The 16,118-nt window shown below is 37.7% G+C and overlaps 1 protein-coding gene across 1 annotated transcript in view; it reads left to right on the forward strand.

The window, feature by feature from the left end:
* The window catches only part of LOC110109949, a 9,353-nt gene extending 4,599 nt beyond the window's left edge, over nt 1–4,754 (forward strand). The window contains exons 3-4 of the mRNA XM_020841180.2: nt 2,220–2,470; nt 2,658–4,754. Coding sequence (XP_020696839.1) covers nt 2,220–2,470; nt 2,658–4,739 — 2,333 coding nt within the window. The 3' untranslated portion in view covers nt 4,740–4,754. The remainder of the gene's footprint in view (nt 1–2,219; nt 2,471–2,657) is intronic.
* The last annotated feature ends 11,364 nt before the right edge of the window (nt 4,755–16,118 follow it).

Below are 16,118 nucleotides of genomic sequence, written 5' to 3' on the forward strand. Positions count from 1 at the left end.
CTAATGAAAGAATCGAAAATTACACAAAAAATTCCAAAAATCTAAAACCCTAAAATTTCTTTCACTTCAAAAATCTAACCAAAAAGTAAAAAAAAAAACCTAAAATCCTTTGTGGACTTCTCCTACAAGGCGGCCGGACACTTCAACTTCGCCGGAGAGAGGCGGTGCCGGCGGGAGAGGCGGCGGAAAGGTTGGCCAACCGGACGGGCTCCTCAGTTTTTCGCGATCTGGAGCTTACGGGCGGAACAATTCGGGAATCAAGTGGGCCGATCGGGTGTGGGGGAAAAGGAGGAGTCATTTTAAGTAGGTGGGGCCTTTTGGCTGAGGCGTACGCCTCCCTCAAAATTGCGCAATTGCGCAACAGAGGCGCGCCTCAGCCAATGTGAGGCGTACGCCTCAACAATGCCAGCAATTGCGCACGCCTCGAGGCATTTTTTGCAAGAATTGCGCAGAGGCGCGCCTCTTATTGCGCAATTTTAAACAGAGGTCTGTCTTATTCTCAAATTTGAAGTCTCAACATTCTATGCAGATAATTTTATCTTAGTTTTAAATACTGTCAATCATGACCAAAATTATAAAGAAAGCTACATTTTTATTTGAATGATCTTAATGCTATTACAAACACACCTATATAAAGGCAAGTGTAGAATAATAAGGAAAGTATGATAATGGAGAATATTATGCATAATAAGGATATATTATAATAATAAATACTATCAATTTCTAATAAATATTAAGCACATTTGATAATATTAATATGATAACCAAATACTTATGATAAATTTAACACCCACCCACAAACTCAAGATGTTACAACAAGGACCATCGAGAGTTGGTATAATGCAAGAAAAACAAAGAGTTTCAATCCAAGAACTTTTTGCGACTTTTAGAAATTGATAATCCGAGCCAATGAACACTCGAATGAGGTATTCTTTAAGAAAATTGTGAATAATTGATAGATTGATGTTGACCCAACCTTTTTTTAGATTGAATGTGATGGAATCGTCACGATAGATAGGATCCTTATGGGACTTCATGGGATCCTCACAAGATCATCAAACATGAGACTAAGATGAATCATTATTTGTCGAACAAAGATGAGGCTAAGGGTGGTGATGTGAATGCTAGGAGAGGTGAAGATGTTTGGTGTCAAGTGTTAGTGGCCATGGGCGGCAATGCATGAGGGGGTTGTGCGTGGGCGAAGTAGCATATCAGCGATATAAATGGTTCCTAACCAAGTGAAGCATGGGCTGGTGAACTGTGATAAGGTGAGAGGTTTGTTGTGAGGCGTGGGGGAATCATGAGTGAGGTGTGATTGAATCATGGGTTGGCGAGACATGGGCGGGTGGAGCACAAACGATAAGAAATGGAGACAATGTCATGGGATCCCCATAGAATCCTTATGGGATCCTCTCCACTGAAGGAAGTTCAAGGCAGGAGGCGAAGGCAAGTCTCTCTTCGTTGAGCTAAACCAAGATGATAGACAAGATCTTCAACAGAAAAAAGATGAAGATTGACTGAGTTGTGGTACTTTGTTCCATGACAAAAATTATAATAAAGCCACTTCTTTATTTAAATGATCCTAATGCTAGTACAAATATGCCTAGAAAGACGCAATAGAATAGAATATTAAGTATAGTAAAGGAGAATATCAACTATAATGATTATAAATTACAATAATAAATTCCATAATTTTTTGATAAATATTAATCACTTATGATAATTTAAATATAGTAATCTAATGATCTAATAACTCTAACAAACCATTGGTTAATTTTTCATCATAATTAATTTAAGTAATGATGTGTCACTTGTGAGTGATGTCATAGCCAACACTTGTATTTACCTAAACCTGGTTAAATTGTGGTGGTTCACTAGCAGGTGATGTCCTGTTAAACTCTTGCCCATTTTTCACCACAAATGAATTAGGTCATGCTTTCGTGAAATGCCTTAGCACAATAAAATAAAAATTTGGGTTCATTTTATATATGTTGGCATAAGTTTTAATATTGTTTCTTTATATAACCTTTATCTCTCAATCTGTTTTATCTGGGCTTGAAGCCAGCATGACAGTTTATAACTTGAATATAGAGTTTATAATACAGGCTTTTCAGTTGGTACCTTACAAACATCTTAGTTTCCACCTTTTTTCCCTTAACTTACTAAAGTTTAGGCCTTGTACTCTGCATGTTTTTCTCACTATTCTCTGGTATTTTCAGCATTTGAGACTTACTACCGGGGATCATGGCATGGAACAGAGTTTGTGAGTATCATAAATGGAAAAACTTTTGTCTGCATTCACCACGAGGGGTTAACTGTAGAGGAGGAAATTTGTGGGGACTACATCCGGCTACGCTCTAGAAAAGCAAATGCTTGTGATTGCTTAAACCTTCTAAAAGTTGGAGCTGATGTATGTGTACTTTCAGCTTGTTGGATCTCAGAAAGTACAGACCATGAAGCACAACAAACTGTATGTTAATTCAACCTGAGATATTTTAGTACTCTCTGGAACTTATACTTTAATTAGTTTTTATTCTCCCACATTTTTAGATGAATCTATGACTTGCTGTTATAGTTTTGAACGTCTTCTTTTTATTAGATTAGATGAATCTAAGACTTACTGTGTAATTTGAATACACTTTGTTGCTAACTTGCAGTTGCCAAGGTGGTATGATGCAAAAATAGTATCTAAAAGTTACAGCCCTCATGAAGGTGAATGTTCTTGCCTATTTTCTGTCATGCTCTACAAAGAACGGGCAACAAATGGCGTTGCAAAGAATATACATTTTGATAGAACTGAAACCGTCACAATTGACAAGATTGCCATACTTCAAAAGCTCAATGATGAACTTTGTGTAGATGGATTCTACCGATGGAGGTGTTCAAAGGACTGCACTGCATATAGCAGAAGTAAATTACTTAGTGGCCTGTTTTCTTCCCAAATTTCATGGCTAGTTGTCCTCTCTGTTTTGAAAGGAATGCGTTTTCATATTAAATCAGTACAGAGAAATCTGGTTTACCAAATTTTGGAAAGGGAACAGAAGTCTGTTGATCCTCCAAACTCTGACGAGAACATAAATATCATGCATTTCAAGCTGTTGACTGAACATGCACGCCCACTGGCCAAAAAAATTAAGCCCATTGTTTCGAGTAGAAGCATGGAAGCAGAAAGTCCTTTAAGGGCTGATACTAACCAAGAAAGGAAAGAAAGAAAGAAGGTGGACAGTGAATCAGATATTGAAGTAATCTATGACAGAAAGAGTCTGAGACGATCAAGGCGTCAAAAGATACAACCTGATCGTTTAAGCTACTCATCTAATTTTCATTACAACTCAAAGAGGTCTAGAGCACGACATGCAGACTGGTTGGAAAACAGAATATATAAGCATCAAAAGATACAACCTGATCATTTCACAAGCTATTCGTCAACTACATTTGATTATAACTTGAAAAGGAACAGGGAACCAGATGTAGACCGAATGGATAACGGGAAACAGAAGAAATCTGCTTCATTGATAGTTGAAAAGTACTCAGATAATTATGATTTTTGTCATGCAAATAAGGTTTCAGGCAATGTTGAATGTGCCGCACAGGTACAAACTTCAGCAAGAAAGAAATTTTCAGATGAAAATTTTAAAGAAGCTCAGTCACAAAATCCACTCAGACGGGATTTGGAAGAAATCTCTGAAGAAAATCTCACTAAGCCACAGAATAGGCTAAAGGAGCATGGAGTAGGCAAGCTGATACAGCCTGATTGTCTCAGAAGCTACTCTTCAACTAACTTTGTTCATAACTCAAAGAGGAATAGGGCTCGAGATGTAGACCAGTTGGAGCACAGAAAACAGAAACGGTCAATTTCGTTGACAGTTGAAGAACAAGACTTCGATGATTATGAGTTTTGTCATGTAACGAGTAGTTCAGGTAATGCTGATTGTGCTGCACCTTTACAAACGTCAACAAGAAAGAATTTGTCAGATGAAAATTTTAATAAATTTGAATCAGATGAAATCCATGAAGAACCTTCAACTGAGTCTCAAAATAGGCCATGGGAGCATGGATCAGGTGACCTGATTCAACCTGATCATTCCACAAGCTACTCATCAACAAATTTTGATCACAAGTCAAAGATGAATGAAGTGCCAAATGTAGTTCAGTTAGAGCATAGAACAAGGAAACAATTGGCTTGTGACGAACAGTACTGGGATAATTCTGAGTTTTGTTATGTGAAGACGAGTTCAGGCAATGTTGAATGTGCAATACCTTTACGAACTTCTGCAAGAAAGAAATTATCAGATGAAAATTTTAAAGTTAACTCAAAAAATCCAGGTAGATTGGACGCGGAAGAAATCTGTGAACTTTCTTCTAACTCACAGGATATGCTGAAGGACCATGGTTTAGGCGAAGGGCCTAGAAGAAGGGGTAGACCAAAGCTTAAAGATAAGAAAAGAATATATTCACATTGTGATTATCAAAAGAAGTCATCTCACAGGAAGAAGCTACTTAGTGCACTAGAATGTATGGAATTAATACAGGAATGCATGGGAAGCATTAAAGCTGAAATGGAAGTTAAGTTTCAGCAAAGGGCTCAACCAGAAAATACACTTCGTGAGGGGAAAGAAGATTTTATATGGTCTACAACTCCTAAGGATCAAATTGAAGTTGAAGAGCATGAAGACCTTTGGAAAGAAATGGAACATCTACTTACAAAACTTTCCCTACTTGAACAAAAGCAGGTATGATTTAGTTTCTTTGTTATCTGGTGCCATGCGAATGCTTTATAAAATCTTCGGTCACCAGATGGATTAATACCCATTTTTGTTGATGTAAATTGAGAATATAGTTGGATGAACAACCAAGTGTTTCTGTTAAGAAAAAGTTTCATTTTTTAGCAAAATAATGATGATTTTTTTTTTTTTAATTTGAAAGAAAATTTTGTAACCAGCCAATGAGATTGATTCAACAATGACCAATTACAAATAACTACCACAAGATAAAGTATTAAGCAAAATATATGAAAGAAAAAAATAACATGATAATTTGAGAAAAAGGATGCTGTGGTGGTTCTCTCGCCACAGGAGATGGCCCAACAGCCGCAGCACAGCAGCTCAGGCGGGCAGCCCCAACTTCCTAGGCGGGCAACCCACCCTCCCATGCGAACTGGACCAGTTCTCAAGCAGCATATCAAGAACCTTTTATCTCCCCTGTGGGGCTCAGGACTTGCTTTATAATGTATAGGAGAAGAGGATTTGGGGACGAGAGCTTTGGAAAAGATATAAGGGGCATTTATTAGGGAATTTGGGTTGTTTAAGTGGGAAAATTGTGGAGGGTTAGGATTTATGATGAGTTTTATTTGCTACAACAGTTTTTGTTGGGTGTTCGGGTTCCTAGTGGTTGTTAGGAATTGTAGTAGAGACGATTCACATCTCGAATAGTGAATCAACTTGTATCTTGACTTTCTTTGCTCAGAGATAAGTAAATACAACCCTTTTGGTTTTATTTTTGCAGTAAGTTTGCTATTTTTTATATTGTTGTGTGCTATTTTGATCATTAAGTTGTTACACCCAGATCAGTCCAGCTCGCCCTTGGCAAGGGGTCGGCCCAGGTGTATAAGAGGCGGACAAGCTTGGTCTGCTCTCTTGATTTTGCCGCCCATACATGGGTGGGTCCCAGTCATGAATTTATGTCGGAAGGGAGGGGGTGGCTAGGACTAAGAAGGTTTACTTGTTTTTTTAAGGAGGTTTAATTGTATTTTTTTAAAGGAGGTTTAATTGTATGTTTTAAATAGGAAGAGAGGATTAAGGTTAAGGTTCTACAAATTGTTGTGGCTGTTTTCGTCCTTGGAATTTGGTGTCTTGGGCTCTAAAGGTATTTAGGGATTGGGAGAGATAGTTCCTTCTCTCGAATTGAGGATTAATTGTATCTTGGTATTTTTGCGCTGCTATCTTTGATTATTGTACTAAGAACGACTATTTTTTTGTTTTTTCCCTCTGTTTAAAATTGCACAACAAGAGGCGCGCCTCTGTGCAATTCTCCCCAAAAACGCCTCGAGGCTTACGCAATTTTCACTCTGGTAGAGGCGTACGCCTCACCTTGCTTGAGGCGCGTCTCAATTGCACAATTATAGGTGAGGCGTACGCCTCATCCAATCAGCCCCACCTACTTAAAATGACCCATATTCTTCCCTTAACCCGTTAGGCTCCAGGTTATTCCCGAAAAATCGCCTCCTGTAAGCCTCTGTTCGCGAAACCGAGAGGATCCCGCATGGTCGGCCTCCCTTCCCGTCGCCTCTCCCGCCAGCGCCGCCTCTCTACGGTGAACTTGAAGCGTTCGGCCGCCTTCTAGGAGAAGTCCACAATCGATTTTAGCTATTTTTTTTAGTTTTTGGTTAGATTTTTCAAGTAAAAGAAAATCTAAGGTTTTTGATTTTTTGAATTATTTTGTGTTTTTGGATTCTTGCATTAGGGAACATGGTTAGAGGCAAGGAAAAGGCGAATACGTTATTGCGGAGGGACCCTTCTTGGAAATATAGTGTACAAGTTGACATAGGCGGCGGAGAGAAGAGTTATGTTTATTTGAAATGTAATTTTTGCGAAAAAGTGGTGAAGGGAGGAGTTACCCGCATGAAGGAACACTTATCATGCTCTCATCTTTTTTCTTCTTGAAAATAGTTGAATGGTGGATCCAATTTGGTGATTTCACACCTGAGTTACAGAGTTTTGTTGTAAGAGTGTTAGGCCTCACTTGTTCTTCTTCTGGGTGTTAGCGAAACTGGAGTACATATAGTCGTCAAGTGCAAACAAAGAGAGGAAATCGGCTATCAACACTCATAATGAACTTCTTCGTATATATTATGGACAACAAGAGGTTAAAAGATAGGAGGTTGAGGAATAAGGGGTTGAAGGATGATGAGGACCCGTTGGTGTGTGATGATGTGTCATCTAATAATGAGTGATTCATAGATGATGAGACATATTTGTCATTATCATAATTAACAGCTAGAGGATCTAAGTGTGGATGTCTTGAGGGGCGAAGCAGATCAAGTGGGCACATCCACTAGTACCACACCACACACATCCAGTAGCTCTGCAGCACAACAATCAAGTAAAGGTATTCTACAACTTCTTATATGTTATTGCATTATATTTATATCAAGTGAGCAATTAACATGATAATAATCTTTTCTCTTATTGAACAAGGAAGAGAAAAGTGAGTCATATTGAAGATGATGATGATATGACATTCATAGATACAATTGGAGAAGAAGATTCCCTTGAAGACCCATTTAGTGATGAGATATGATTGCATTTTATATGTTCTTTGTACTTTTGGAATTTTGTTAAACTAATATTTTGTGATTTTGTACTTTGGGACATGATTTTATTGCATCTATTTTCCTACTTTCTACTATTTTCATATATAATTTAGATGTTTTTATTGTATGATAGAATCTTGCTATTATTTACTTGCTAAAATCCTTAAATTCTCATTTATGTAATTCTGCGTCCGTGAGGCTTACGCCTCAGATCGCCTCGAGGCTTACGCCTCGCCTCACGAACGAAAACCGCCTCGAGACTTATTTACGCAATTTTAAACCTTAGTTTTTCCATAGAATCGTGGATCGTTCTCGCTGTTTTTGCCACTATTGTTAGGGTTTACTCAAGATCTTCAAGTATTTCCTTACAAATTGGTATCATAGAAGATTTTGGGACTGTTTTGGTTTTTTTTTTTTGTGAAAACCAGCTGCTATTTTTTAGCCGGAAGAGGGGCTATTTGCTGTTTTTAATGGTTGAAATTTAGATTTTTGAGTCTACAAAGATTTTGGTATCGATGGCGGCCAAGAAAGTAGATGTGTTGGAAGAACACCTTGAAGAGGAGATGAGTCAAATGAAAGCAACGGTGGATGATTGAATTTCAGCCATTGAAGGTCAAGTTTTGGATCTCCACTAGATGGTGAAGAAGATATTAACAAATCAAAATCAAACGACGGCATTGGAGGCAAGGGGTCCAGTAGGAACACATACGAATTTTGAAATGCGTAGGAGGGAAAATGAGTGGAGATCCTTGAGGAGAGATGTGGGAGGTATGGAAAGAGACGTGAATATTGAGGGCATGAACCAAGGGGTGATGATTGGGAAAGAAAAGAGGTGGATTATGATAGGAGGGGTGCTGATTTTGAAGGGAGAAGAGGAGAAAGTGAAGAGGGGTATGGGTATGAGCATGGAAGGGAGGATTGAGACACTTGGGGAGGACCAAACACTTGGGAAAGGGAAAATTATGGAGGATTCAGGGGGAATGGGGGAGATCCAAAGGTACGGAAGTCGAAGATGCCCACTTTTGAAGGGGAGGAAGCATATGAGTGGATTTATAAGGTGGAAAGGAATTTCTCCATTAATGGGTTGACCAAGGAGGAAAAATTGACGGCTGCTGGCTTACGTTTGGAAGGAAGACATTGTCTTGGTACCAGTGGAGAGACGTGATACGGAGTCGGAGGGAGTTCAAGGAATTCTTATTGAAACGTTTCTGAATCAGCAAGGGAGGGGACTTCTATGAATAGTTCTTTGCACTAGTGCAGGAAGGTTCAGTGGAAGAATATCGAGAGAGTTTTGAGTACCTGGAAGTCGATTGGATCGACTATCAAAGACTGTTTTGGAGGGAAAATTTATGAAAGTACTCAAATCAGAGATCAGGGCAACATTGAGGGTCATGAGACCTTGTGACTTAGTAGAGGCTTTAAAGCTAACATAGCTAGTGGAGGATTAGAAGTAACAAGAGAGGGGAGCTAGAAGGAGGCAACGGTTTAGGTGGCTTTTACAAAATGACTACCACCCTTTTAGCACCCAAGGGAGTTACAACAGGAAAGATTCATGAGACTCCCAAGAAGAAGCCAGTATGAGGAAGTGTGGGGAACTTCAAAAGGCTGACAATGAAGGAGATGCAGGAGAAGAAGGCGAAGGGACTATGCTTTAGATGCAATGAGAAGTATACCCCAGGGCACATGTGTAGGGACCAAATTCTTCATGTTTTCATCGTCTATGATGATGAGAAAATTGAGGAGGGAGGTGAGAGTGAGGTAGAGAGAGATGAAGGACAAGCTGCATTTGGATGTGGCGGAGGTCTCTCTGAACTCAGTGGTAGGATTCACTCTGAATCATACCATGAAGGTGAAGGGAAAAATAATAGATAGAGAGTTGTTGGTGCTGATTGACAGTGGAGTCACCCACAATTTCATCTCCAACCAGGTCATGAACCTATTGGGGGTGAAGTTAGTGGATATAGATGTTATGGAGTAATGATGAGTAAAGGGAAGGTGGAGATGGGCCAGGGGATCTATGGAGTAGTAGTGTTAACCATATAAGGGGGTTTAGGTGAGGGAGGATTTTCTTCCATTGAATTTAGGGAGTACTAATGTCATCCTAAGGATGAAATGACTATAGACCTTGGGAGACACCAAGATCAATTGGGGGGCATTAATGATGCAGCTTGTGGTGGAAGGGAGAAGAGTAGTGATAAGGAAAGATGCAAGGCTCTCCACAACCAATGTATCACTTAAAATCATGGTGAGGAGCACACATGAGGTGGGGAAAGGTTATATGGTAGAACTACATAAGCTGGAGTGGATCAGATTGGTGGAGGGAGGGGACATTCCTCTTTCAGTGTAGCCATTAATTTAGCAATTCGGTGAGGTTTTTCAATCACCTCAGGGATTGCCACAACAAAGGGAGTAGGAGCATGATATCACTTTAAGGGAAGGTGTGTTACCTATCAGTGTTAGGCCTTGCCGCTGCCCTGAATTTCATAATGATGAGATTGAGAAGTTGATTAGAGAGATATTGAAAGTAGGAATTATCAGGCCCAATGTTAATCCTTTTCTAACCCAGTGTTATTGGTTAAGAAAAAAGATGGGAGTTAGAGGTTTTGTGTGGACTACAGGGCAGTGGATAATGAAATTGTGCTAGACAAGTTTTCCATCCCAACGATATATGAGCTATTGGATGAGTTGAGTGGGGCAGTTATCTTCACCAAGATAGATATGAAGTCAGGGTACTATTAGATCAGGATGAAAATGGAGGATGTGCTAAATACTACTTTCAGAACACATGAAGGGCATTATGAATTTTTAGTTGTGCCTTTTGACCTCACTAACGCCTCAGCCACTTTCCAGTCCATCATGAAGGTCTTCAGACCCTATCTCAGGCAATTTATGTTGGTGTTTTTTGATGATATCTTGGTTTATAACATGTCAGAGGAGGAACATTGAGAGCACTTGAGGAGGGTTTTAGAGGTGTCACAAGAGCACCAGTTGAGGGTCAATCTGAATAAATGTTATTTTGCCTAGGCTAGGATGGAGTACTTGGGGCATGTAGTCTCTAAGGAGGGGGTAGCGGCAAATCAGGCCAAAATTGAAGCTATACTGAGATGGCTAGTGCCCATGAATCTCAAAGAGTTGAGGGGATTCCTAGGACTAACAAGCTATTACAGGAGGTTTGTGTAGAGGTACAACACCATCACATGGTCACTGACAAAATAGTTGAAGAAGGATGGGTTCTTATGGGGAGAGGAGACCACAATAGTTTTTGAGAGCTTGAAAAAAGCCATGACCACTATGCCAGTCTTGGCGCTACTAGATTTCACTCAAGTCTTCATAATAGAGAGAATTGCCTCAGGATATAGATTAGGAGCAGTACTCATGCAGAGCTGTGGACCCATCGTCTATTTTAGTCAAGTATTGACAGCTAGGGCCAAGCTGAAATTAGTCTATGAGAGGGAATTGATGGCCATTGTGTTAGACATCTAGAAGTGGCGACCGATGACACTTCATTGTCAGGATGCACCATCGGAGCCTAAAGTACTTGTTGGAGGAGAAGATAGTGACAAAGGAGCATCAGAGATGATTGTCAAAGTTGCTGGGATCAAGGTTTAAAATTGCGTATTTGGGTATTGAGGCCTTTTTCGTTCGTGAGGCGAAGCGTAAGCCTCAAGGTGATTTGAGGCGTAAGCCTCATAATTAAAAAATTGCGTAAACATAAAATAATAATTTTTTTATATACTAATGAGTAAATAATATATAAAACATAAAAATGCTACTTATCATATCTTTGAAAATAAATAAGAGAGACATCACATAAGAACTCACTAGTCATCAGCACTGCATCACTCATTAGTCATCACTAAGGGGTCTTCATTTGAATCATCATTATGATGAACTGCTCTCTCCTCTTCCCCCTCTCCTATAGAGTCCAATATCTCCCAATCAGCTTCTTCTTCCTCATTATTAGGTATCTTCCTTTTCCCTAAATATTTTTGAACAATATCATAATGAATAATAGTGTAATATATTAATAAAAGTCTAAGAAAAGAAAACTATTTTATTTATATATCTTTTTTGATTTGTTCTTGAGTTGTGGTGGATGTGGATGCTTTAAGACCATCAAAGAAATCAACATTTAAATCTTCATCTTATAATTCAGACGGCATCACTTCAACTTCATCATCTACAAACCACTCATCATCAGATGCCACATCATCGCAAAGCAAAGGATCTTCATCATCCATTAATCCTTTTTTCTTCAAATTTTTATCTCTAAGTCTCCTATTGTACATAATGTACACTAGTGAGTTCATCTTCAATGTCGACAAATGATTTCTCCTCTTTGTATGTACTTGGTTGTAGGTACTCCAATTTCTTTCACATCCAGATGAAGAGCATGTCAAGCCCAAAACTTTCACAACAAAGCGCTAATCTGGAGTCCCATCCCCAAATTGAATCCACCACTCAACTGGAAATCGTTTGGCAATTGTATCTTTTGCTTGCTGTAATCCCCAAAAACCTTCTTTGTTCCTAAAAGGTACTAATTGCAAGTCAGCATTTGATCTTTCTGTTTCATCACTTATTAGACGATCCATGCAATGATATAATACCAACTTTATTTCAGGGTTTGTAGACTTGTTCTCTGCATATTGATATTGAGGGTTTAGGTAGTAGCCAGCGGCATGCAAGTGTCAGTGAAGCTGTAGTTCCCACCTATCATCAATAATATTTCAAATTTCCCTAAAGCTTCCCTCACTGCCTCCTAAGTTGGAGGCAATCATCTCTTTGGCTTCATCTATGGCATTGTAGATGAAACCCATTGCAGGCTTCTTCTCAGCATCCACCATCCTTAAAACATGAACTAAAAGTCTAGTGGTTGTAATGACATATAAGACACTTTGCCAAAATCTATCATTTAAAATAATCTTTCTAATCTCTTTTCCCTCTGCCTCCTTCGCCCAAGCACAACTCAACCACTGTAAAGATGTGAACATAGCCTCTAAAGGTTGTCTAGCATCCAACATGCTCTCTAAGGTCAAGTAAGCGATGACAAATCTTGTTGCGGCTGGCCTTAGAATTTCTTTCTTCGAAAACTTTCTCATAAGAGATAGAGCCCAAGAGTGGTTGTAAATAAACTTGGTTATTTTTTTGTCTTTAGTGAGTGTATTTTTATGTTGAGGTAGCTCCCCAAGCTTCTCAAGAATCAGATCTATGCAATGTGCAGCACATGGAGTCCAGTACAAATATTTCCTTTTCTCCATAAGTTTATTACCTGCAGCCTTATAAGAACTTGCATTATCTGTCGCAATTTGTACAACCAAATGTTATCCGACCTCATCAATAATGCTATCTAATAATCCGAATATGAACTCAGCATCTTTGACCTGGTCAGATGCTTCAATTGACCTTAAAAACACAGTACCATAAGGATTATTAATGAGGATGTTGATCAGACTTCTATGTTTGATATCAGACCACCCATCTGATATAATTGTTACTCCTGTTTGGGCCCAAGTCTTCTTAATTTCTTCAATGCTTTTATCAGTACTTTCCAACTCCTTCAAAATCCATGTTCTTAAATCATACATGGTTGGAGGATTGAACCCTCTCCCAAATGCTCCAACTGAACGAATCATGTTGTAATAAGCAGGTGATGTTGCAACATTAAATGGAATTGCATTTTCGTAGAAGAATCTGCCTATATCCTTACACACTCTTCTCCGCGCCTCCCTTGCATTTTCTGGGGCCATCTTCTGTACAGTAGAAGGTCTATCCTCTGATGTGTCAACCATATAATGATCCATAGGCCCTCTAACACCCCTAGATGAAATGAGCTTCATAGAAGAAGATGAATCCCTAACGCTGCGCTCACTCCCGTAGTAAGATCCAGCATCAACTCTATCCTCAAATTGCTTATGTGCAAGATGTTTTGATGTGGTAGACTTATTCATGTATGACTTTATCTCATCCTTTACAGTATCAGGAACTTTGGAGCATTGAGCAACATTCTTGTAAGAACCTAAAAAGTGTTCCTTCATCCTAGTCACACCACCTTTCACAACTTTATCACAGTAATTACATTTTAGATAGACATATGTTTTATCACTTCCTCCTACATCCACTTGAGTGCTATGTTTTCATGCTGGATCTTTTCTATGACCTGATGCAGCTTTATCATTATTTCTGACCATCCTGATTGAGAAAAATAGGAAGCAAATGAGTTCTTACTAATCTTTTCTATGACCTGATGCAGGTCGGAGGAGACAGCAACATCGGACTGAAGCGTACGTCGGTCGGACGGAGAAGATAGCAGCCCAACTCGCAGTCTCGCAGTAGAAGAAACCTCCAAGCAAACAAGTTTAGGATTTAATATGCGTGCTGGATGTGTTCAATATTATATAATGTCGAGCCGTCGATAAAGCAGAACACTGTGTATTCTATACGTATGTCTGCGTATGTTATTCGTCTTCTATGCGTATATTGTGAGTAATATATGGGTATTCTATGCGTTCACCATTCGTATGTTGTGCGTACGATCTGCATGGACATTGCGTATTTTGAAAGTATTTCTAAATTAGCAGTTGGAGCAGCTGTAACTTAATGTATGATTTGTATTAATAGTTAATAAAACATATGATTTTCTGAGTATAAAATGAGTACTGGACGTGTTCATTATTATATTGTGCGTACTCTATGCGTAAACTATGCGTACTATATGGGTGTAATATGCGTTCACGATGAGTATTATGTGCGTGCTCTCTGTGTCAACATTGCGTATTTTAAAAAATAAAAAATAATTAAAAGAACATTTAATAAAATTTGATAAATACAATTTTAATGACTATGTACAATATAAAAAATATAAGAACAAATTAAAAGAACATTTATAACAAATACAATTTTACAAGAGAACCTAATGTACATCTTCAACAACATCAACTTTCCTACAAGAATTATGATTGATGTATTGTCCAATATAAATCATATTGACAACCAAGCCTTCCATTTATTACTGCGAAACTTATCCTCCTCCCATGTTCCTGATGCCAATAACTTGTTAACATAAACCTGATCAGGAGAGAAATGTTTATGTTTACAAGTTATTGGCATCAATTTCATGGGAGGAGGATGATTATCGCAGTAATGAATGAAATGCTTGGTTGTCAAAGATGATTTATATTGGACAATACATCAATCATAATTCCTGTAGCAGTTGTAACCTATGTACATTCTATTTAAATTATTAAACCAAAATAATTACAAGAGAAGCTTGCTTTGATGTTTACACATGATTGTCAATCAGAAGTAACACAGGCTTAACAAAAGGTAAGATTTTTTACTTAAAGAGTTAAGAGCGAAGTCTAAGGCTACTGGTAGATTGTGATTCATTTGAGGCTAAGGATTACCTAATTTTGAAATGTACTTATTTATTCTCATCCTCAAAAGAATAAAAATATAATAGCAACCTTAGACTAAGCTCTGAAGTAAAAAATCAAACCTTCTGTCAAGCCTGCATTACTTATGTTTGAAAAAATCATGCATTACAATAAGGCAAGCGTTCCCGCATTATAAATTGGAAATTTTCATGTAGAACAATAGTAAGCAATAAATTATAAATAATGGCTCATAAAAATTCAACCCACCCTCCCAACCATATCTGCCACCCGTCAGTCCACAGCTAACGAAAATTATTATTCATGTCACGGCCCCTCAGCTTATACTAAATGTAAGTAACCTAAAACATTTAATAGAATGTGTGCGTGTATAATGCGTACTCTATGCGTCTTATGTGCGTAATGTGTGCGTGTACTATGCGTACACAATGCGTCTTTTGTGCGTTCGTTATGCGTAATATTTAAAAACGTTTAAAAAAATATTTTTAAAATTATTTCTTTATTTAAAACAAATAAGAAATTCAAACACTAATCTTTAAACGCAAATGCCTAATACAAAATCTTTCAAACATCATATTCCTTATTTCCCTTCCTTAAATACAATCCACCAAGTGCCATAAACCCTTTGTACAAATATCATATTCAAGATTAGAAAATGAAATCATAAAAATCACAAAAAGTCTAATTTGTAATAACAAGTTTAAGTTCAACGTGTTAAACATATTCTTCATTATTTTAATGTAACTTACAAACAAAGATAGATATTAATTAAAACATTTAATAGAATTTTATAAATAAAATTTACTGTGTGCGTTATAAGGTGTACGTTGTTCATCTTTTGTGCGTTCGTAGTGCGTGTATACGGCGTACGTTGTGCGTGCGTTATGCGTACGATATACGTAATTAATTCGTATTATCATTTAATAAGTTATTTTTTAATCAAATCAATGTAAATAATATTTATACACAGAATTGAAAAATATAGTCTTCAGAAATAAACATTTATACACAGAAACTTTATCATTTTAATGTAAGTAACTTACAAACAAAGATAGATATTAATTAAAACATTTAATATAATTTTATAAATAAAATTTACTACGTGCGTTATACGGCGTACGTTGTGCGTCTTTTGTACGTTCGTAGTGCGTGTATACGGCGTACGTTGTGCGTGCGTTATGCGTACGATATGCGTAATTTATTCGTATTATCATTTAATAAGTTATTTTTAATCAAATCAATGTAAATTATATTTATACATAGAATTGAAAAATATGGTCTTTAGAAATAAACATTTTTACACAGAAACTGTTAAACATTTATACACAGAATGAAAACTGTTATTTTGTCAACGTTTTACAATATATTTCATATACAAATTCTACCCTATACTTTGGCATGTCTACTTGCCAATT

Source organism: Dendrobium catenatum, unplaced genomic scaffold, assembly GCF_001605985.2.
Source record: "Dendrobium catenatum unplaced genomic scaffold, ASM160598v2 fragScaff_scaffold_650, whole genome shotgun sequence".
In the NCBI taxonomy this organism is placed as follows: Eukaryota; Viridiplantae; Streptophyta; class Magnoliopsida; order Asparagales; family Orchidaceae; genus Dendrobium; species Dendrobium catenatum.